Source organism: Hippoglossus hippoglossus, chromosome 1 (genome assembly GCF_009819705.1).
Source record: "Hippoglossus hippoglossus isolate fHipHip1 chromosome 1, fHipHip1.pri, whole genome shotgun sequence".
In the NCBI taxonomy this organism is placed as follows: domain Eukaryota; kingdom Metazoa; phylum Chordata; class Actinopteri; order Pleuronectiformes; family Pleuronectidae; genus Hippoglossus; species Hippoglossus hippoglossus.
In genome coordinates this window covers 8,230,165-8,252,027 of record NC_047151.1, presented here as the reverse complement: position 1 = coordinate 8,252,027, position 21,863 = coordinate 8,230,165, and the positions used below count along the sequence as shown (strand labels likewise).

At 44.5% G+C, this 21,863-nt stretch overlaps 1 protein-coding gene across 5 annotated transcripts; it reads right to left on the bottom strand.

The window, feature by feature from the left end:
• Positions 1 to 318: 318 nt before the first annotated feature.
• Positions 319 to 21,532, bottom strand: LOC117766960 (girdin-like). Of its 5 annotated transcripts, XM_034594425.1 has the most exons (30): positions 21,104 to 21,532; positions 20,934 to 21,025; positions 18,140 to 18,245; positions 16,351 to 16,420; positions 15,770 to 15,828; positions 15,532 to 15,615; positions 15,204 to 15,344; positions 14,887 to 15,068; positions 13,385 to 13,466; positions 12,420 to 12,578; positions 12,149 to 12,295; positions 11,802 to 11,946; positions 10,690 to 10,945; positions 10,271 to 10,653; positions 9,970 to 10,175; positions 9,685 to 9,879; positions 8,730 to 8,857; positions 8,479 to 8,620; positions 8,229 to 8,402; positions 7,453 to 7,614; positions 7,002 to 7,279; positions 6,774 to 6,917; positions 6,064 to 6,250; positions 5,806 to 5,951; positions 5,485 to 5,577; positions 4,505 to 4,701; positions 3,650 to 3,730; positions 2,540 to 2,746; positions 2,299 to 2,364; positions 319 to 2,007 (listed from the first exon to the last, which is right to left on the bottom strand). In XM_034594425.1, exons 1-30 carry the CDS (start codon positions 21,164 to 21,166, stop codon positions 932 to 934), a joined length of 5,451 nt encoding a protein of 1,816 aa, XP_034450316.1. In that variant the 5' UTR covers positions 21,167 to 21,532; the 3' UTR covers positions 319 to 931. The 5 variants fall into 5 exon arrangements, with proteins under 5 accessions (XP_034450316.1, XP_034450333.1, XP_034450326.1 ...); XM_034594442.1 differs by lacking the exon at positions 2,540 to 2,746 and having other exon boundaries at positions 10,271 to 10,945; XM_034594435.1 differs by lacking the exon at positions 3,650 to 3,730 and having other exon boundaries at positions 10,271 to 10,945.
• Positions 21,533 to 21,863: the final 331 nt, after the last annotated feature.

Sequence of the window (21,863 nt, the reverse complement as noted above, 5' to 3'; positions counted from 1 at the left end):
TCAGTGAGTCCAAGTGATTTGTACCAGATGTAATCAAATTCCCTACGTGCAGTCCTAATATGTCACATTCACAGTAACATGAGGCCACTGTGATCTTGACCTTTGACCTCCAGGCACCAACATCTAATCAGTTCATCTAGCTGGACAGACAGACAACCCAAAAAACATAATGCCTCAGGCCACTGGCGGTCACCAGCACGGACACATCAAAAGTATATGTTAAAATTATATTTATTTATATCTTATAATAATGATTATATACATGTGAATAAATAAAGAACATATGGCAGATAGGTAAAAGACTGACAATGCAAATGCATATTTTTCACAGAGGGTTTATTTAAGGGAAAATAGCATTCAGGGAAAACATCCTTTGTTTTCTTTTTGTTTAAATACAAGATTTACACATTTTCCCGCAGGCTTACAATTCCGATCTAAGGGAAACAAAGAAAATGATAATAAGTTAAAGGTTCTGAGGGGCATAAATAAAGACAGCAGACATGAACATGAACATCTTTTGGCAAACACAACTACACATGACACAGGATTGTCAGTAAAGAGTCTCACCAGAGTAATTATTCAAGGGCAAAACAGAATATCTCTTATTTTAGTTTATAATGGAGAACCTGTGCAAATAGAAACTCAATACTGTGAACTGCTGAGAAGTATGTCACTCAGGTGTACTGTACGACCTATATAAAGTAAAACCTGGTGGTATTACTAAAGTAGTGTGATAGAAATCTGAAACAAAGACATCTAAACACATTTTTATTCAACACAACAATTAAGATAACTAAACTCAGACAGTGAGTGGAATACAATTCCTCTACAACGACTTATATTGTGTGCTTCGGTCGATGAGATAAAATGGGCCCTTGCAGCCACCTGCTCTACATCAATGACACAACATTCTATGGTGTGATAGCTGCCTTCATGCGATTGTGAGCGGTTTGTCCTTCTCTTCCATCCCAGCAGCCTGTTCTGCATTGTGACTCTGCTCTTTATCGACCCCGAGCTCTGTCTGTGGTTTGTTGTGAGATGACTCCTGGCTCTCGCCTGGACAGTTCCGCACCAGAGATGGACTGAGACAGAGGAAGGTCTGGTTGTCAGGCGCATCCAGACCTGATGTAGTCGTGACCACGGAATCGCTGAAGATGGTGTTGGAGAAGACGGAGTTGAACGTGAACGAGGAGCCAAGAAGTGACTCCTGCACAGGGGATTTGGGACAGTCAACAACAACCGCTGGGTCTCTGGGAGGTTTAAGAGGAGGAACTGGTTCACTGTTTTTAGAGTCTGCGTGTGGTTGTTGATTACTACTCGATGTTTCCTCTTGATTATTTCTCTCCTCTAAAGCCTGGGCTTGGAGCCTGTTAGTCTTCATGGTCACCCTGCATTCGCTGTTGACGCTGGAGCGTCGGGATGAGCCCTCTGCTGTGGATATTACACTGCTGGCGCGAGGGAGACTTTTAGGTGACCTAGGCCCTTTCAGCCGCCCCTCTTTCCCCAGAGGTGTGGAGAAGCAGTTGAGGCACCCAGACATCGAGGACGCCTTCCCCTGAACATACAACACCGTGATTGGTGAACAAGCAATGGCTCGGGTGGTGTCCACTTTGCTTGAGCTTGATTTAGAAATCATCCCACTGAGCCCTGTGTTCATTTTGACTGCTCCCCCTGAATCTGATGAGCGACGAATCACTTTGCCTCTTGACCCCTTCCGGATGCACTTTGTGCCCCTGGTGAGCCAGAAGTCCTGTGAGAGCCCAACATCTTTCTGTCTCGGTGCAGCCTGGAGATCTGAACTGTGATTGCTGGTGATGGGCATGGTAGAAGCTTTGTCCCTGTGTTGGGGGGTGGAGGTATCACTGGGCGGCTGGTAGGAGGGGGACGAACGGCGTGATGGGGGGTGCTGGATAGGGCTGCTGCCGTTCGACCACGGCTCGTTCTCAAGACTCAGGCTGAACTCACCGCTGCTCTCGCTGAGGGCGCGACTCTGGGCGCCATTCAGAGCTGGAAGTAGAGGATGATGCTTTTGAAAGAGCCACAGTAAAGTATATACCAATACCACATTTTCACTTCATGCCAACATCTGCCAACTGCATCACACACAGTATTATTACTGACCAACGAGGGGCAGCAGAGTCAAGCCTTGCACTAACAGTTGTTGGCCTCTGTGCCGAGCAAAGAGATTAATATAAAACAAGGTCATGATTGCGATTTGATGGATTTACTCTAATTCCTGAGCTGGTATACATCTGCATGCTGGCTGAATCCTCTAAATGAGAGTCCACAGGGCTTTACCGTGATTCTGCAGCTCATCGTTGTCCTCAAATCCAAGTGGCACAGCGCTATCATTTGAATCCTTGTCTGTGGGGCAAACAAATGTGATCACTGCAAGGACCTAAGTGTTGTTTCAACATTTTAAATTAAAAAAAAGCACATGAAAAGAGCTGCGTTGGCTCTCCCCCCCTCTGCACTTTGCTCTAACATCGAACTAATGGAGATGACACCAAACAAAACAGTGGTTCATGGATGCCTCTACCTGTCTCCCACAGCTCGGAAACATCCCGAACAGTGTCTGACGATGGTGGAGTGGTGGGATGGTGAAGGTGGTGAATGGACAAGATGGAGGTGGTGAGGGATGAGGTCAGTGTGTCCTTCCTGTCCCGCTCCACATCAGCCTCTGACCCTTCCAGCTGCTGTGAGCCGTCTACCCACGAGGCAGCGGGAGAGGCCAGGCTGCTCAGGGCTGCGTTGTTGGAGTGAGGAGTGGAAGAAGGCGGTGAGGTGGACGAGGGAGGTGGTCGTTAGGTGAACAGGTCATGGAAGCTTTGAGGTAGTTACATAGATGTCCTGCTACAGTAATCTAAAATTCTTGTTACCTCTGCCTAGGAGGTTATGTTTTCTGTGCTCGCTTGTTTATCTGTCTATTAGTTGGCAGGGTTACACAAGAAACAACTCAACATTTTATAAAGAAACTAGCTTGTGGTATGGGACTGGAGCCTATTTACTTTTAGTATGGATCCAAATCAGGGGGCCTAAACATTGTAAAATAGAAAATCTTTCAACATTTCCCTTGATTTCTCAGAGAAAAATCCATGGATCTAGGTGGAAATAAAACCAGGCATGTTTAGGGACTGATATTCATGAGTGTGCACAATTTGATGCAGATCCTGATAACATCTGGATGTAGTGAATCTAAATGTGGTTTTATAAGGAGACTGTTGGGCCTTGGTGGAGGTTTTCTACTAAGTGCTATGTAGTTTCATAGTGTTCTATTGTAGCTCTTGCAGTTCCAGTGTCCTCCTGCAATGCAGTGTTTCTTCGACCTCCATTGCTCCAATGAAACAACCAAATCTTTTGTGAAGAGAGCCAGAGCTAGGCTTACAACTGTGATACTTAATTCTATAAGATCATAACAAAATATTTTCAGTTAGTGTGGTGAAATGAGGTTGGCATGGATGGACACATTATTAACACATGACCTCTGATTTCAAACCTTGCTGATAATCCTACATAAGCCAGTGTTACGTTAGCAGCAGTATGCTATGTGATGGATGATAAAAAATAGCAATAAAGCATAAACACTGCATTATAGTGAAGTTAGGGGCTAAACAAAGGGCTACAGACACTCGACCACAGTCTTTCTTACACATGGATCGACGGAAGATGGACTTGACTTTGTCTCTGTCCTTCAGCCTGTTCCTCATACGGGGAAACATTTTCACTGTGGCTTTATTTTCACGGCAACAAACGGGCCACATGAGCGGCGGGCAGAGAAGATGGGAGGGAGGGGATGGATGCGAGCCGAGAGACAGAAAGAGAGAGAGGGTGAGAGAGAGAGAGAGAGAGAGAGAGAGAGAGAGAGAGAGAGAGAGAGAGAGAGGGAGAGGGGAAAGTATCATTTTGGGAAGGAAAAGACAAGGGATGGGAGGAATCAGGAGGTATGGAGGGGAAGAAACACACAAAGACAAGTGAAAGACACAGGGAAGACGTTACTCCTGAGGAAAGTTCACACACATCATGCATCAGGAAGAATGACAGTTTGGACATGACAACATTTGTTTGCTTTTCAACACAATGAATACAATGCAACACTGACATGATTTGCACACTGACCAGATCTTCACTAGGATCTCATTTGTGTTTATAGATGGAAAACACAATTTAAAGGGATTATTACATTTTTGCTGTTAATTTCTTAATCTTTTGTTGACAGAAAATACTTTTAATACTTATAATTAAATGACATCAGTGCAAAAACAAATACATTTAAATATAGATTCATTTAAAAATGTTTGCATCTCCCTAAAAAATGTTTGTCAAATTCTGTGAAGACGAGAGCTGGATCTTACATGAACATCCTCCTGAATCTTTGCTCCCAGGCTTGGATGATCTTACTTTGGGGTCTACGTCCGAAGCAGTGAAGGGGGGACTTTGCTACTCCGATGAGATTGTTTCTGCCAAGTCATTGAGGGATGATCTGGTAAAACAAGGTCACACTTACTGTTGTTACGTTGGGGTGACATGGCATCGCCCGCTGAGTTGCAGGCCGAGCCGCCGGAGCCATCAGAGCTGAGGAAGGAGCTGCTGTCATGCTCAGCAACACCTGAGTGTGTGGGCATGGAGGGCTGCTCTAGTCCATGCTCCCGGCTATTGGACTTCATCAACTTCTTCAGTTTCAGAGTGATCCAGTTTCCACGTCTGTGGAGGAGCAGAGATACAAGAGGAATGATGAAGAGTGAGACACAGAGGACATGCACAGCAGGAGCCAGGCTGGTCCAAAGAGAGAAACAGATGCACAAGCACCAAACAGAGGTGAATTAGACAAACTGAACTGAATGTTAATGACCTCCATCAGGGAGATTATTTCACCCCTGTCCGTTTTCCTTGTTTGCTTGTTTGTAAGCGAGACTACACTAAAGATACAGGACTGATTACCATGAAACTAAGTGGAAGGATGTGGCATGGGTCAGGGAAGAACCCATTTCGGTGCAGATCTGGAGAGGGGGCAGATCTAGCAATCTTTTTATGACTTTCATTAACATCGTTGGATATAGTGTTTTTCAGCATTTTCACCATTATCCCATAGAATAAAATTTGGGAAATTTGGTGCAGCTTGAATTTAAGGGGACTGTTGGTATGTACTCTACTGAGTGTCCTTCTATTGCTACTGACATACCCACACAGCATTATTATCCATCTCTGTAATTCCTCTAAGCTCTACGTTTAGTTTTATCATCTTGCAGCTCAGTGTTAAGCTTTCCACTTGTGGTTCACTCTCACCACTCTGATGGTGTTGTATACAGCCGCAGTAGTGAAAAACTCTTTTTTAAACCCACCTGCTCAGCACAAAACAGCTGCCAGAGAAAGCCAGCAACTAGCTGGTGACCCGCCACAGTCATTCATAGTCACAGTCAGTAAGTAGTTAGTCATTAGTAATAAGGGTAAATTAAAAAATGGTCAACAGTGTTATAGGAGACTTACCTGCGTGGAGGCGAAGGCTCATAAAACTTGTACTGGTCCATTATCTTTTCCTCCAGCTTCTCCTTCTGCCTCCTCAAATCATTAAGCTTGTCACTGAGCAGAAACATGCAGGGAGAGAAAATAGATAGATCATCAATCAGAACTTTGGGCCTGCTGTTGTGGTATTTTTGGCATCGTAAATGTTGTGCGTTATTCTGCCTGCACGCATGAAACAGTGAGCTTTTGAACAAAATAACATGATCTGCTGTAAGTGTCTACAGCAGATCAGATCGTATTTGATGCTACATTATCTTGTCACCGTGTTGGTAATGGTTTCCTTACATATACTGTCTCTCTTCAACATGAAACAGATCCTTGCTCTCCATTGTCTGCTCCAACAGCGTTCGATTCTGCAGCATCAGCGTCTCGATCTGGCTGAGCAGGTGCCGATTCTCTTCCTCCAGGTTTCCCTTTAACTGGCTCAGCAGCTGAAACGTCACACAGGCAAACATGCACAAATGGAACAGGCATACAAAACACACAGGATTATGGAATTAGGGGCAGTTTGGCACACCAGCGTGACGGGCTGCGTGTCTGTACCTCACACTGGTTGTTGAGTTTTGTGGAGGTGATGTCCAGCTGCTGAAACTCCTTCTTGAGCTTGGAGAAGTCGGCCTCCAGCCATGTGTGCTCCAGCTTGGCCTCGTTCAGCTGGCTCTTCAGCTGCTTGTGATCGGTTGTCAGCAGCTCGTTGTCGCTGAGAAGCTGACGGTACGTCTGGTTCAGCCTTGACAACAAGGAAGAACGGTGATGAGAAACTATGCTTTTGTTTAAGTATCAACAACTGTGCAGTGTCTTGCCATGACAATAATGTAAGGTGTATTGAGCTGTGTCACAATTCAAGGGCCACCCGGCTGAACCGAACTGAGATCTACATGAGGTCCGGTCTACAGGGGGCTTCCGGATTGGCGTCCCCAACTTGCCCCGCCCTCATTCCTATCGCCAAGCAACTGAGCTGAAGTTGGACACGACAAGAAACTATTATTGACCCTCGGTTCTTTGACATGTGTACCATTAGCTGTTCACTTGAGTTGAAGCCTGATCCTGGCTCGATTAGCTCTTTGAAAAACGGTTCATCACTGAAGTGCAATGAATCCTGGGATAGGTTGGGGCCGGGAGGGGTCCATCTGCTGGAGCCTATGTGTTTTAAGATGGGAGAGTCTAGTCACGCCGCTGTTACGCAACCGGTCTTTAAGTGCAGCCCCTGAATTGAGACCCAGCTCATGAGTCTGTGATGTGTTCCTCCTCACCAGTCCTTCTCATCACGGAGTCTGCAACATTCAGCTGCAGTTGTCTTGTGCTGCTCTTTCTCCAGAGCTATCCTCATCTGCTCCTCCCTCAGGGCCCTCTCCAGGTCTTCCAGCTTGGTTCTTTGTTGCAGCAGGCTATTGTATCTAAATACACAACCAGTGAACACATGAATCACAAGGGTCTCTTACCAAATGGGTTGACAGTTCACAGACAGTGCCTCTCCCCACCTGTCCTGCAGGGTGCGGTGCTCCAGCTCCAGTGTGCGGTGAGCGTTTTTCAGGCAGCCATGTTTGCCCATCAGCGCCTCGTACTCCATGGCCTGCCGCTCATGCAGAGCAGCCAGCCGCTCGTGATCTCGTAATAGCTGCTCGTGAACCCCACGCAGCTCTTCGCGTTCCCTTACGACGCTGTCCCGCTCGCTCTCTGTCCCTGACTGCTGCTGCTGCAGCTGAGCATTCTGCGCCATGAGGGAGGCACTCTGTGAGCTCAGCGTAGATTTCTCCACCTGGAGCAGAAGGAGGTGAAGTCAATCAGTAGTTAATGTTGAATAAATAACTTTTTATGTGCTTTTCGTGTGCAGACAGAAAAACTAGAACTACTGTATTTCAGAAATATTAGTGATTTCAGGAAGCTGTTAAGTATAGCTGCAAAACCCAGAACACTGTATTGTAATGGTACCTGCAGGTTAGCGTTGTGTGTCTGCAGAGCTGTGTTGTTCTCCTGCAGTGAGGCAGCCTGCCTCTGCAGGGCGAGGATCTGAGCCTGCTGGCTGACACACTGACTCTCCAGCTGCTTCAGTTGGGCCTTCATCGCCTGGCGCTCTGCCTCCAGTGTCGCATTCTGGAGAGGAGAGGGGAGGGCAGAGGAGAGGGGAGGGCAGAGGAGGAGAGGAGAGGAGAGGGGAGGGGAGGGCAGAGGAGGAGAGTTTTAAAGCTGACAGTACAACTTTATAAATCTTTTATTCTACAGAGGCCCTTCTTTGGGATATATCTATATTAAACATACAATATATAACTTCAGCCTCTAGGGGTCACTCAATCAAAACAGTAACAAAATAACTAGTTTTATGATGTTGTGAAGCAGCGTGGGATCATGGGTGTTGTCTTCACCACCATTGCTGATTAAAATCTACCCGGCAAATTAAGTTCATGAATAAAATAATGCAAACGACAATGAATAATCGTGATCCAATACGAGTGACCAATACAAACAGCTGACTGGTTAACTGTCTAGCAGTGTGTGCTATTCCATTTAGGAAAGTTTGCCCCAGAGGTTATAGCAGAGACGGACAAAACCACGGACAAAACAAATATGATCCAATTAAAATGCGACCAAAATGAAATTCCACAAAAATGAAATGACATGAAGTGCACAATTTCACATCACATATCACGTATGTTATGTTATATAACGTTTTATATATATAATATATTTAATTGAGGCCTGCGACTTACATTCCTCTCCACTTCAATGAGACGGTCTTTGAGCTTCAGCAGTTCCTTGGTGGCCTCCTGGTTTTCACGCAGCCATTCACTCATCGCTCTGCTTGTCTCCATCGGGGGGGTGGAGCTCGACGGAGTCCACTCCTCCTGCTGCCTCTGCTGCAGAACCTCACAGCTCAGCCTCGCCTGTGTGATGGAGAGGAGTCACAACACTTGGATCCGTAGTATCATGTATATTTTTTCAGGAGGCCTGGTGACTTACAGTCCTGAGCTCCTGGCGCAGCTTCTGGTTCAGGGTGGAGGATTCCTGCAGACGAGCCTCCAGAGTGGCCATCTTGTCCTCTTTGATCTGCAGTGACTTTTTCAAAGACGACTCCAGCTCCGACTCCAGCATCTTGAACCTGCTGAAGAGAGAGAGAGAGAGAGAGAGAAGGCATTACAACACTCCTCTTTTCTGATCACATTCCCTTTAAAGGTTGCAGGACGGAAAGATAGAGTTCAGTATGTGAGCACCTGGTGTCTGGTGTTTCAGCCTGATGTAGACTCTCCTCCTGGTTCAGGACCTTCATCTCCAGCTCATGGCTCAGCCGCTCCAGTTCATTGTCTCTCTGCTGGGTCTTCAGCTTCTCACTCACCAGCTCCTAAAGATAGACAGCATACATTGCTATGAGTTGGTGTTTATTGGATATGGGATGTTATATATGAATGAAAACGGAAGAAGGATGCTTTCCATATGACCAAGTTACTGTTAATGATTAGATGGAGCAAAAAAACATATTATGTGTGTTTTTACCTGCTTGTTTGTTTGTCAGCACGATTGCGCAAAAATTACTGAACGGATTTACACGACACCCAATGGATCTGGAACACCTTCTTTAACATTGTGAGATTTGGACATTTTCACAGATTTCTCAGGAAATAATTCATGGATCCTGATGAAAATAATCAGGAACATCTGGTGCAGTTTGATTCATTTAAGGGGACTCTACTGAGTGCCTTCTAGTTAACGCTGCTTCTACAAACCTATAACATGACCCATCACCATGATCTATTTTAAAACCACAATCAGAAAGTGATATATGGATATATTCTATTACAGAGCTAAGGCAAAAAGTTGCTTAAGGACAGGACAGTTCAAAAGGGCAAAGACAAGCTGTATTTATGATGCAAAAAATAATAATAACAGGATGTAGCAGTCTAACATTTTTGCTTTTTTAACAGCAACTGCTCAGTAAAAAATATAAATCTGTAACTTCAAATTCACATGTATCTTTAATAGCTTTAGAACTATACCAAAACAAATATGACTTATTTGATTCAGTTTTTGGGGTTAGCTTGTGATCAGCTCCATGTTGCGTGGGGTGTGTAAATTATGCAACCTGCAGCTATTAAAAGGAGATACGGTGCATTATCAGTGAAATGTCATTCCATCAGTGTCAGCTAGACAGCGTGGACGTCCCGCCCTCACCTCTCTGAGTGTGGCCAGCGTCCTGTGGTCGATAGCTGCCTGCTTGGTCAGTTCCCTGTTGTCTCTCTCCAGGCCTTTGACCCTCTCAGCAGTCTCCCTCAACCCCTCCACCTCCTTCACCAGAAAACGCATCTCCCTCTCCAGGCTGGCCATGCAGACGTTACTGCTGTCCAAGTTGGCTTCCTGGATCTCAGCCTGACACAGAGGAAGCAGTTTGTTCACTCAGAGGCAATGCAAGTGCACCTTAGATGAGAAACTGACAATTTCTTGCCCCTAGAGAACAACCTGCTGGCGGAGGCGTCGATTCTCCTTCTCCAGCTGCCTCTTGTCTTTCTCCAGAGCTGTGGTCTCTTGCTCCAGACTCTGCTTCTCGGTTTCCAGTTGTTCGAGGCGTCTCGCGGAGATCCGAAGCTCCTCTAAGGTGGCCTGCAGACTCTGGTTCTCTGCCTCCAGCTCCTGAACCTCTGCCTCCAGACGCTGAACTTTACGGTCTAAGGAGGTGTATTGTGGGAGAAGAAATAAATAAATTAGTAATTGTTTAATGGAACTATGAATGTATAATTCTTATTTGATTTACAATTCGTACCAGTGTTGTCCAGAGAAGTCTGCAGCTGCTGATTAACTGAGTCCAGGACCTTGCACTTGGCCTCCAGCCTCTGTGTGTGCTTGCTGGCGTAGGACGGCCGTGCTGGCAGCCCTGTGAAGATGCTGTCGTGGCAGGGACTGCTGCTCTTTGAGCCAGGGGAGTGATCACGTGATCCCACAAAACAATGGAGCCTATTGTGAATGTTTTCTAAAACTTCCAGATCAGACATCAGGTCTTTGAAATCTCCTCTACCTCGCTCCTCTAGTTGTCCCTTCTCTTGAATGTGACGCTCTGGATCGTCTGTGAGGAGGATCTCACTCTGGACTCCCTCCAGCTCTACTGTGTCTGCTCGCCGGTGGGAGTTTGAATCTCCGTTCAGAATCTGCTGTGGTGCCGTGCTCAGCGGGAATATATTAGTGTGGTTTTCTGTATTTGAGCAGGAGGTTTGAGGCCCTGAAGGCTCGTCTGTTGATGGGCTCCAGTTGTTGGTGTCGCAGACCACCCGGTCAACCCGGTCGCAGTCACGGCAGTGTCTTTGTTTGGGCCGCAGGCTGTTGCTGGTAGAGGCAGCTCTCAGTTCCTCGATGGTCCTCAGGAGACTTTGGTTCTCCTTCTCCAGCTTCAGCATCTGACTGCGGGTCCTCTCACTCACCTCCACACTCAGCGTCTGTTGGCCTGTGGACAAAACACATTGTGGGAATTAAACTTGTTGTCCAAGGAAGGAGAGAACTGGAGATAAACAGAATGAAAGGCTAGTAGTGAACATTTAAAGATGCAGTTTGGTTTTGGGGGGAATATTAATTGTGGGAAAATACTGTGTTGCACTTTTTGTACTCAAGCTCGAGTTATTTTTTATTTCTAAACCACAGATGATGATTCTGTGTGCATATAAACACAAAAATTATATTATGTTTGCTGTAAAGTAATCCAAAGGCTTCTATCAGAAAAATAAACAAATGAATAAGTTGGTAAAAGGTTCAGCTCTGTGTGAGAGAAAGTTCTTGGTTTGACCCAGGTTCTTGGGATTTTTATTTATGTAAAAATATCAAATAATTGGGAGCATGCACACAATTACACAATTTACACACCCATCTCCCTACCTACCTTCAGGGGCTTCATTTGGAGACCGATTGTGTGACTAGACTGTCCGATTTTGAAGGGACAGGAAAATATGAAGGGACAGGGAAATGGAAAGGGACATGTGAAGGGACAGGGAAACATGAAGGGACAGGGACACAAATGCGTCCTTTCATCCCTGAGAGACCCAAGGAATGACCCAAAGAAGAACCCATTAAATTCTGGTGCGAATACAGATCAGGGGGTAGATCCAGGATTTTTTTTACACTTTCTTTAACAGAGTGTGGAGAGTTTTTTTTGTTGTACATTTTCGTAGATTTCTCAGAGAATATTTAATGGATCTTGATGAAAAAAAGACATGTGGACTGATATTGATGAGTGTGTGTATATGCCCTTCTGAGTGACATTCTAGTTAACGTAATGTGCCATTAGTAACACTAACACTAGTTATTACCTTGGGAGTTGTCAGTGGTCATGGAGAGCTGCTCTAACTCCCAGCCCAGGTGCTGAGACTCCTCCATGCTTCTCCTCTGAGCCAAACACATGGTCAGGTTCTCCTCCTGCAGCTCCTCGATGCGCCTCCGATCAGCCTCCCTCTCCTGGGGGTGAAAGTATTGACTTATCAGCACAGGATGTATCAGGATCACAGGATGATCATTCAAACAGGACGTGAGGGTCGAGTGTTGAGTTCTGAATGTTTTATATTTATATTGTCACTTGTTGTCCTTCGAGGAAATAGGCTTTTTACAAGGCAACACAAAGGTTACAAAGGAGACATCTCCTCGAGTGTTCATGTCTGACCTGTTCCATATCATGAACCTGGGCCTTCAGCATCAGACTGTGCTTCTCCAGCTGGTGGATTTTATCGGAGCGTGCTCTCCAGCCTGCCAGCTGATCCTCCAACACCTCTTTGGTCTCCTGTAGCATCCTGTTATCCTCCTTTAGCTCCTGAGATACACACATACAAAAAACAAGCACCTCTCATATTTAGTGATAACTGGGTTCTGAGCATAAAAGATCTAAATACATTTATTAACATGACCTGGTACAACATTAATCAGTCTGAGTTTACCTCCACTTTGGCCTTGTAGAACTCCATCTTGTGCAGTTGCTCTCTGTAACGTCCCACCTCGCTCTCCAGCTTGTCCGCCTTGATGGCTCTCTCTCTCAGGGCGTCCAGCTCATCTCGGTAGGAGCGGGCTGCTCGCGCCTCCACAAGCAGCAGGGTGTTCTGGTGGAGGATCAGTCAGAGGACTGATTTAAAGCAAGAGCCTCAGCTCAAAGTAAATGTAGCTCTGCAGTGGTGAGTAGTCTTTACTGTGGGAAACCTTTCTGACCTGGATGGGATCTCTCTATATAGAGTTGCACTAATCAATATTTGTATACAAACACTGGATCAAGTGACTAAATCTATATATATATATGGGGAAGTGACAGAACACAGAGAATTATTACCTGGAACATTTTAGTCATCTTTAAGCCTGTTGTTTTGGTTTTACAGATTTACTGTTGCAGTTCAGTTCATTGACACTTGCAACATTTATCTGCGAACCAGCCAAATATTTTCCCTCCTGAGCCACAGCGGTGGCATGGAATTCACCAGGTGGCCGGAAATATAATATTTAAAATAAATGACATTGTTTTCTGGTGGATGTATAAATAGGCATTTGTATGGTAGTGCATTTTCTGTTTGCTAGTTTGTGAGCTAGTTCAGCTGCTCCCCAAGTGGCCGAATGATTAATGGTGCTTTAATTTCCATTAAATACTTCACATATTAACCACAGTGACTGTAGTGCAGCAAAACCTCAGCCACAAGACTTAAACTGGGAATACAAATTGAGATCTCCTGTTCAGACAAATCCATATGAGCTTTGCTGAGAGTTCAGTGGCTTAAATTTGCAGCCATTAAGCTCTGCTCTGCAGCAAAGTTTTGGTGTGCATTCATCTGTATTTAAGCTGCTGTGGGGGTCAGGAGGTTATTGTGTGTCACCGTCACAAGGAGCCGCAATCTATTCTATTTCTTATCTGACTTCGAACCTCCTGCTGGATCCTCTTCAGCTCCGACTCCATGTTCTCCAGCTCATGTCGGCAGTCCAGCATCTGCTCACTCTTTTCCTCTCTGGTGGGGTCAGGCATGCAAGGGAGAGGGACACGCAAGTGAGCAGGTTAGTGTGCACTACTTCCTGCAATAGTTTTATTGATATTTAAGTGCATGGAGAAAGCACACATGCATTTTTCCATTTCAATTACTCCTGCAAGACAACAAAATATACAATACAAGTGCTACAACATGATCCTTCTCTGTAAACCCCATTTAATTTCATTTAAAACCACTAACTCTAGAAACCAATGCCATCAGAAAGCTATGCATACTCAGATGTATACAGTATATGTATAGTAAATGGTTGTATAAGGGACAGGGCCATTCAAAGGGACAAAGTCCAGCCCTACTTGATGCTTTAACTGATATTGTGTTTGCTCAGAGGCAACAGTGTGTGACTCTGAGCAGCACGACAAGAGAGGACAATATAGCAAAGAAGATGGGGATGGAGGGCAAAGATGGACCGGAGATCTGGATCAGATCATGGGTTAGAGAGCGTGTGTGCATATGAGTGTGTGTGTATGTGTGTGTGTGCAGTATTTGCAGTAACGCAGAGGCAATGTGGGTCAGTGTTAGTGCACAACCATGGAACCTGCCAAGCCGGCAGTAATGTGGGCCAAGCTCCCCGGGGCTTCTCTTATCCTGTAGTATCTCTCACTCTCGCTCTCTGCCTCTCATTCACTCTGTGCTGGCACGTCCCCAGAGGACCGGCCACCTCTTCAGCAATAACCAACCACAAGAGAAACTCAAACCATCACTAACAGTCAACATTTCACCCAACGATAGGCAATTCTGGACAGGAAAAAAAAGGATTGCCGGTGAATTGCAGGACACACCAATTCATGGAAGAAAGCCTGATCATTGAGGTTTAATCTGAAATGTAGCATAACATTAATGCCTTATTCTCCATCTTGGTCAGTTTTTAATCATATTTTCTGTGAATTAACTTGAGATAATCCCAAATATCACCATTTGGCACAAATATATCCCAAAGCACCTTTTAGAAAAGGCTGATCCGTTCATCCCCACTAACGTAGCCACTCTTTTATATTGCTTGATGGTTCACATGTATACAGCATTGATTTAATATATCGCTAACATGATTCTCCTGTGCAGGATGTAAATCATCCACACATCAGTCTACGGCTTCAAAAATGATTTTTACATGTGATTTTGATGCTGAAAAAGTATACTTTTCTCACATGATTTGCATTGTATTTAGATCTCAGTATTGTTTCCTATGCTCTGGTATGTTTGCATTAAGATGCTTATAAAACTGATATTGTAAAGGAGGGATTTTTTTCTCTCCTCCTGTGTAGACTATATATTAACCTCATAACCCCAAAGAGAATGTTACGCCCTATCCCCCTGAACACTATCTCCTTTAATTGTATTGTATTTTGTCATTGTTTTTCTTTATCTTCTCCTTGTTACTCACAGTTCTTGCCTGAGTCGTCTGATCTTGGCCTTGGAGTCAGCCAGCTCCACCGCCAGGTGTTGCTGGGACCCTGCCTGCTGCTGCTGCTGAATGCTGGGAGAGTAGCTGCCGGACTGTGGGCTGGAGGGGCTACCGAGCAAGCTAACCACGCCGTCCTTCTCCTGCATCAGCTCTGCTATAGTCTGCAGAGAGGAAGCGGAAGAGGTACACAGCAGGTTACAGATGGCATGTACTGTAAATCAATAACCAGTTTCTAATATACATCTGAGCATGACAAATTAATGTGCAAAGTCCCCCAAAACATCAAATATGGATACCTCCAGGTGGGCGTCCCTCTGGTCCAGGAGGTGTCGGAGGTGCGTGGCCATGTTCCTTGCTACGGCCTCCATCTCATCTGGGTTAATGTCACTCGACTCCAACCACTGCAGATCCAGCACGTTCTCCTGACTGTGGGTCAACTAGTCAACATAAGAGGGGATGGGGGACGGAGTGATTTGATATGAACACACAGTGGCAAGTTTCTTTTTAATATTTTCAACCAGCTGGGACGTTATTTGACCGTCACTGCAGTGAAACCAGTCCACAGTGTTCTTTATTGTCCCACACTCCCGCCCAACAACACACAAACTGATTTACTGTAAATACCTCCTGAATATGTGCAGCTATTGCAGCTCTTGTGACAAAGTCAAGCGTCTGGATCCTCTCGATGTATTCTTCTTTCCTCTCACACTGAAAATAAACGTGGAAATTCATCGGAACACTTAGATTGTAAGTAAATTAGCTCTTGCTCTGGCTTCAGGGTGTAAAAAATAGGTTGATATAAAAAGAAATAGGACGAAATGTGTTTCCAGACTGATGTTAAATGTCAGAAAGTCTTGTTTACCTGGACTGCACATCCCAACAGTAACAACAAGAGCTTCTTCATTTCCTCCAGACTTTGTTCTGTGGAGAGTAAAAAAAAAAAAAAGTTAATTATGTGAAATAAATTGAATCAGATCGAAGTCATGTGAGCTGCTGGCATGGATTGTAATTGATCAGAGCGCTGGCTGGTGAATGTGGGTCACCGCTTGCCAAAGCCTCACCATCACAAGCCAGCGTGGTGATCAGGCTGATTGCGTGCAACAGAACTCAACGTGTATCAGAAAGAGCTGAAGCTGTCTGCGTGTGAGGAAATACTGAAACTATTTTCCAGCTGATTTTCATCACTTTGTAGAAACAAAAAAGTTATTCATCGTTTTGTTTCCTAGATAATTACATTTGCACTACATTTTTGCTTTTTGTCTCACTGAAAAGGTTGTTTTCATATTTCCAATGGACATATGGACATTTAATGTTCAATTTATCTCCTGAGTGTAGATAAATCATGTGAAAGCAATGCATGTTGTAATGAGTATTGACAAATCATATACTGAGTTGGCAGTTCCCATAAACAGGAGAGATAAGAAACACTTTAAAGGAGCATACCACAGTACGGAGTCCTGCCAAGCAGCAGCACATTTGGCAGAGGTATCATGATTAACTGTCTCAGATTATCCTGCAAAAAGAGAGAGAAACAGAAAGAGACGGGGGAGATGGGTTGAGAAAAAGGAAGATAAGCAGATTTTGGCCAAACTGAGCGAAGTAAAACATTTCTCTTTTCTTGGACTCCAGCCAAAGTGCCTGAAAGGACAGGAGTGTATGTATGTACAGCACATAGCAGCTGCTCCAAACATGTATAGAGGCACAGCCAACAAATGAACGGGTGCTCTGAATGGCTGGGTGACGGAGCCAGTTTCCTTGGTGCAGCGGTAAAATCCACCAAAACTGTTTTAAGCTCTTTGTGTTAATGCATGTGTGTGTGGTGTCATCATTTAGACTGTGATGCACTGCAGATATCCTCAACCAGCAGTCATGTCTAACGGAGAAGTGTAACTGTCTGGTCACGGAGCTTCAAACACACTCATCTTTTCCAAGCTTACGTGTGATTAAAGAGTGTGGAGCTGAGAGCAAGTCTCTGGTCTTTAGAGGTATTAGAGAATAGGGATTATAGGAAACGGCGTCTTAAGATAAAACCAGTATGCACCTTTAAATCTATCAGGGATACACACACTTGCAGTAGATTTCGGATTTAAAAGTTTGAGGGATTCACTTCTCATCTAGAAAGAAAATCCGAATTTGTCCAATAATATTTACAACAGAATAACATCTCATCAGCCACATTTGTTTTTTGTTTTAGCAAATACTTGCATGATAAAATTCTAACCTTAGATAATGAACATAGTTAACCACATTATTGCTCCCCCTACCCTCTGGGACATTGGCATGTTAGCCAAAACTAGATTGGAACGGATGGATGTGGTTAATTTAATCACCCGCCTTCATCTACAGCATTTTTCCTATCAATTGACTTGGTTGAGATGTTAATTCCATATGAAGAACAGCAGTGGAGTTAAATTCTATTATTTATTATTGTTACTTTTGACTGATGTGGGACGACAATAAAGGAAATCTTAAATAAATGTCCCACATCCAGTCACAATCCTTGATTCAGTCAGGTGCACATTTAAGTCCTTCCTTGTTTACTGTTAGCTCTGGAGCTTTAAGCAAAGCCACACATCAGTGAATATGTTGTGAAAACTGCTCCTAGTTCATCGTTTTCTTCAAATAAAAAAGATTAACAAATTGTCATATTTATTGTCTGTCTGTCTGTCTGTCTGTTGTCCATCTTTCAGTCTGTCTGTTTGTCTGTTGTCCATCTTTCTGCCTGTTTGTCCGTCTGTCTGTCATCCATCTTCTTGTCTGCCTGCCTGCCTGTCTGTCCATCTTTCAGTCCTTCTGTCTATCTGTCTTTTCTGCCTGTTTTCCTGCCTGTCTGTATCTGTCTGTGAGTCTCTCTGTCCTGTCTCTCTGTCTGTGTGTCTCTCTGTCTGTGTGTCTCTCTGTCCTGTCCCTCTGTCTGTGCTTGTCTCTCCGCTGCGCTCTACCCTCGCTGCTGTGCAGATTACACAGATGTTTACACGGCTGATATTTAGGCCATGCATCTTAAGAAGAACTAGTTGATCTGCTGGGACACGAGTGCCACCAACTTCCCCGGCGTGCGCATGCGTGATCCGATGTGTGCGTGTGGCAAAGTTGAGGTCGAAACATCTGAATCGAATGTTCCGATATCATAATCCGACATGAAAAAGCTTAGCTGCCCTGTAGCTTGGGTGCATTGTATAACACTTTATAAATGGCTGACAAAAAACAGATGGGGAGAAGCTCCAAACCTCACCAGATAATACGTCTTGATCTGCTGGACGAGAAAGTTCAGGTTGTGGATCCTCAGACTGGGGTCCCTGCTCAGGTTGTTTGCACCCTGGGGAGTAGCTGAGGGGTTTCTGAAGATGGGGCACAGTACGAAGACATTTTACTTGACATTTCTGCTAAAAGACAAACACACACACACACACATAAATGGTTGTCAGTGGAATGGGGTGAGAGGAAGCTGGCACAAGTCTTGGCCCAGACGTCACCATGAGAACATGTATGAGTTCTCTGTTCATTCCTAACTTTAGCCTGAGTGACGTCGTTCCTTTACGACCCCAAACGGGAGCGTTGTCGAGTCGAATGGGACTTTTCACTCCACAGAAATGCTTCAGATGGATTTTCCGTCTGTTGGCTATAGAGCCCACTGTAGACTGACTTAGAGCTGTCACATGCTGAAGCTGAAACATCAGCATTCATGGGCCTCGCTGCAAATATATGGGTCAGACTCCAGCTTGTTGCCAAGGAAAGGAGACCTACAGCATGTGAAGGCTTTAAAAATGCTTTAGAAAAGACCATTTAACTTCTGCTCTATGACTGTTCTTCTTTATTGTCTTATGGTTTATTTTTACTATTGATCACTATTGCTCAGTTGAGTTGATACATGTGCACAAATTAACCTCCCTGCCACACTTATATAGATAGATTGATTGATTCCAAAGGAAATTAAGGCATCCAGTAGCTTCAAACACACATAGAGGGCATGGGAAACATTTCAGAAATCATGGAGGTAAAGTCAAAGTAGAAGGTTGTGAAAATGGTCAAGAAATGATCAGTCATATAAAAGAAAATATTGAAAATCGTAAAACTAAAACCAGAAGCGTCCATGTAGAGTATGGATGTGTGTTTCTGTGGAGGCTGTGGAAATAGTGGAATATTCACATTTGTTAATTATAATGTAAAAAAATACTAAATGTCCTTACAACACACACACTTGCATGCAAGTGAACGCATCACTTGTCCTCGTCACATACACACATCTTTTGATTTTACTATTATTAGCATTTTTGTTTTTTTTATGTTTATTGGGATACACATGTTATCATTCATTTGGAGTCACTCATAGGTGGTCATATAATATTTCATATCAATTTAGTATTTTCTCATTTTGAGAAATTTTATAGGCAGAGATTTTTTAAATAACACCACTGAGTTGTCTGCCACCTCCTGTATTGTATATTATTAATTTAAATTTTTCTGTATATATTTTTTTAAACTGTACCGAATAAAACAAATCTATTCAGATAGCATACAGATGTGGGCGACTTCAGGCAATGAGCTGGCACTGCTGGTCTTCTTGTGGCCCAGACAAACTGGATGTGAGCCTAAAGTGGCCCACTTGTAAAACAGTAAATGTGGCTAAAATATCCCAAAACAAATGTGAGCCTTCTTTGGGCAAACATGTGGTGCTCTACGGAATGTGAAATCTGACTGTGAACCTAAAGTGGCCCATGTGGTGAATGGTGATTATGGCTCAAAACAAAAATCGGGCCACCCACCTTTGGTTGACATGCGGTATTGCTATGGTTTAGGCTACTTGTGGCCCGGCTCTGGCAAACAGGAGCAGACCGCTGCAGGTGCCATCATTCCACACGGTATTTAGGCCGGACGACAATTCAATGTGGGCAAAATATGGGCTAAAACAATTTGACTAAAGATCTAAGTGAAAGCCTGCATACAGAGAGATGCTGTAGCTGCCCTGTTCAGCTATTTTTAAGTCTGCCGGTCTCTGGAGCTGTTTGTCCGTTTTGCCCTGCCCATCTGTGTCCCAGTGAACAGCAGCACCGAGGCCCTTAATCCCAAAGGGTCTCCCAATCCAGGAGATTATCCCGCCTCTCCCCCCCTCCCCTCCCATTGGCGCAGCATTGTTTTGCAGTTCGAGCTGGTTACTGTGACCCTGGGGGGATAAGTGGGATGAATGGATACTACAGACTTGGGGTGGCTAGACGGCGTTATCCACAAGTGCTTTGGGTCATCAGTTTCTTTTAACCCTTATTTTTGCAACTGCTCAGTTTCAGTTAGGATTCGACCACCAACATCTGAAGTGTCAATCCACCACAACTTTAAGGCTGAAACCAGGCGGTCTCCATTCATCTGCTCACGTCTTAGACGCCACTGCAAACTGCCAGATGAAGAAGATGTTGGAGCTTGTTTATGTTGAACAGAACATAAGGCAAATCATAATCTCTTAAGTAGCATCTTGACAGTATGATGTCCCCCGTGTCCACATTCCTCATCGCAGACTGTCTTTCTACAACTTTTATGCTAATTCTGACATCTTTTTTGCAAAAACTTTAACCTGTAAGTCATGAGGAAGTTACGTTCAAAGACTGCAGCAGACGACAAAGATCCTCTTCATCACTATAGAAGTGACAAAGCCGGTACTGTTGGCGTCTGGATAAGAATGTTTGCAGACGCTTGATTCTGCATCAAAGCTGCCACAGATGAAGATGAAGAAGACACCCAACCATCATCATCATCATCATCATCATCATCATCAAAATGAAAACAACTTAGTTTGATGGTGTTGATTTGAACCATGCACACTTTGATTTGTCCATCCAAACCTCACTGTTAATCATAACTTCATGACAGATGTTATGCCAAGTCTGTTACAGCCAGCAGCTTCAAAACACCAGCTACTAATCTGAAATAGCCATCTGGACTCTGTTCATCACAGCCGAGACTGGAAAATGTGACAAATCAGCTGTGAGAACATAAACTGTATGAGGGGACTCACTGAAATCAAAGCAACGACTTACATTTGGGTCATTATGTCATTCAAAAAGACCCCGTCCAGTAATTCAGAGAAGTCCAGATACATGCCCCCATCATTTGGCACAAAGGTCTTCACCTGTGGCGACAGAAAATACAGATGACACGGAGACATCACAGTTGAACAGGAGATGAGAGGTTTTCTGGTTTCACTTACCCAGGTGACAAGTGGGCTGAGCATGAACTGGTCCAGACAGGGCAGAAACACTCCACTCTCCATCCTGGCTGAGGTTGGTGGCTGATGAATCTCAACAGATCATCCACGGAGAGCCGGCCGGGCGCTACATGTTCCTCCACAGTGAGTCAGTGTTGCACCATTCAACTCGTCCCGTCCATCTCTGTTAAACTGGAGTTGAGTATAGTTCCACTGCGGATTCAGCTTGTCACGCACGGATTCCTCCTGCAGCTTCACCCGTGAGACGTGTCAGTGTAACCGGCGACGTGTCGATGCTCACGCAAAGTCTCACCCGCATTTTGTCCCGCAAAACAACGCACAGCCTCCACACACACACACACACACACACACACACTCACACATTCATCCTCCTTGGTCCTCTGCTGCAAAGGCATCCGCTCCTCCTCCTCCTCCTCCCCCTCCTCCCCTTCCTCCCCCTCCCTCCTCTCGACGCCTCTGCTCGTCACAGAAACACTCCGCACTGATGTGAGTTTTACAAAGACTAACAAAAGTGAGGATTCAGCCATATATATATATATATATATATATATGTAGCATACAGTCCTGCATCCTTGATAAAACCGAGTCTATCCCGTTGTTCTCGTAGTTTTGAATCCACTGCAGCAGAAGTGCGAACAGAGCCAATCAGTTACCATGACGACGGTGCCATCACCCCAGCCTGCAACTTTTAAGTTCTTTATTTAAATCTTTTTTATTTTATTTTATTTCATTTTGTTCTATT

Bases quoted from the DNA above. Each gene is read 5' to 3' on its own strand.
- LOC117766960 (XM_034594425.1), bottom strand. From the start codon at position 21,166: ATGGAGAGTGGAGTGTTTCTGCCCTGTCTGGACCAGTTCATGCTCAGC. The intron at 18,246-20,933 runs GTAAGTCGTTGC...CCCCATCTTCAG, and splicing joins AATGACATAATGACCCAAAT to AAACCCCTCAGCTACTCCCC. The intron at 16,421-18,139 runs GTGAGGTTTGGA...CTCTTTTTGCAG, and splicing joins AGATCAAGACGTATTATCTG to GATAATCTGAGACAGTTAAT.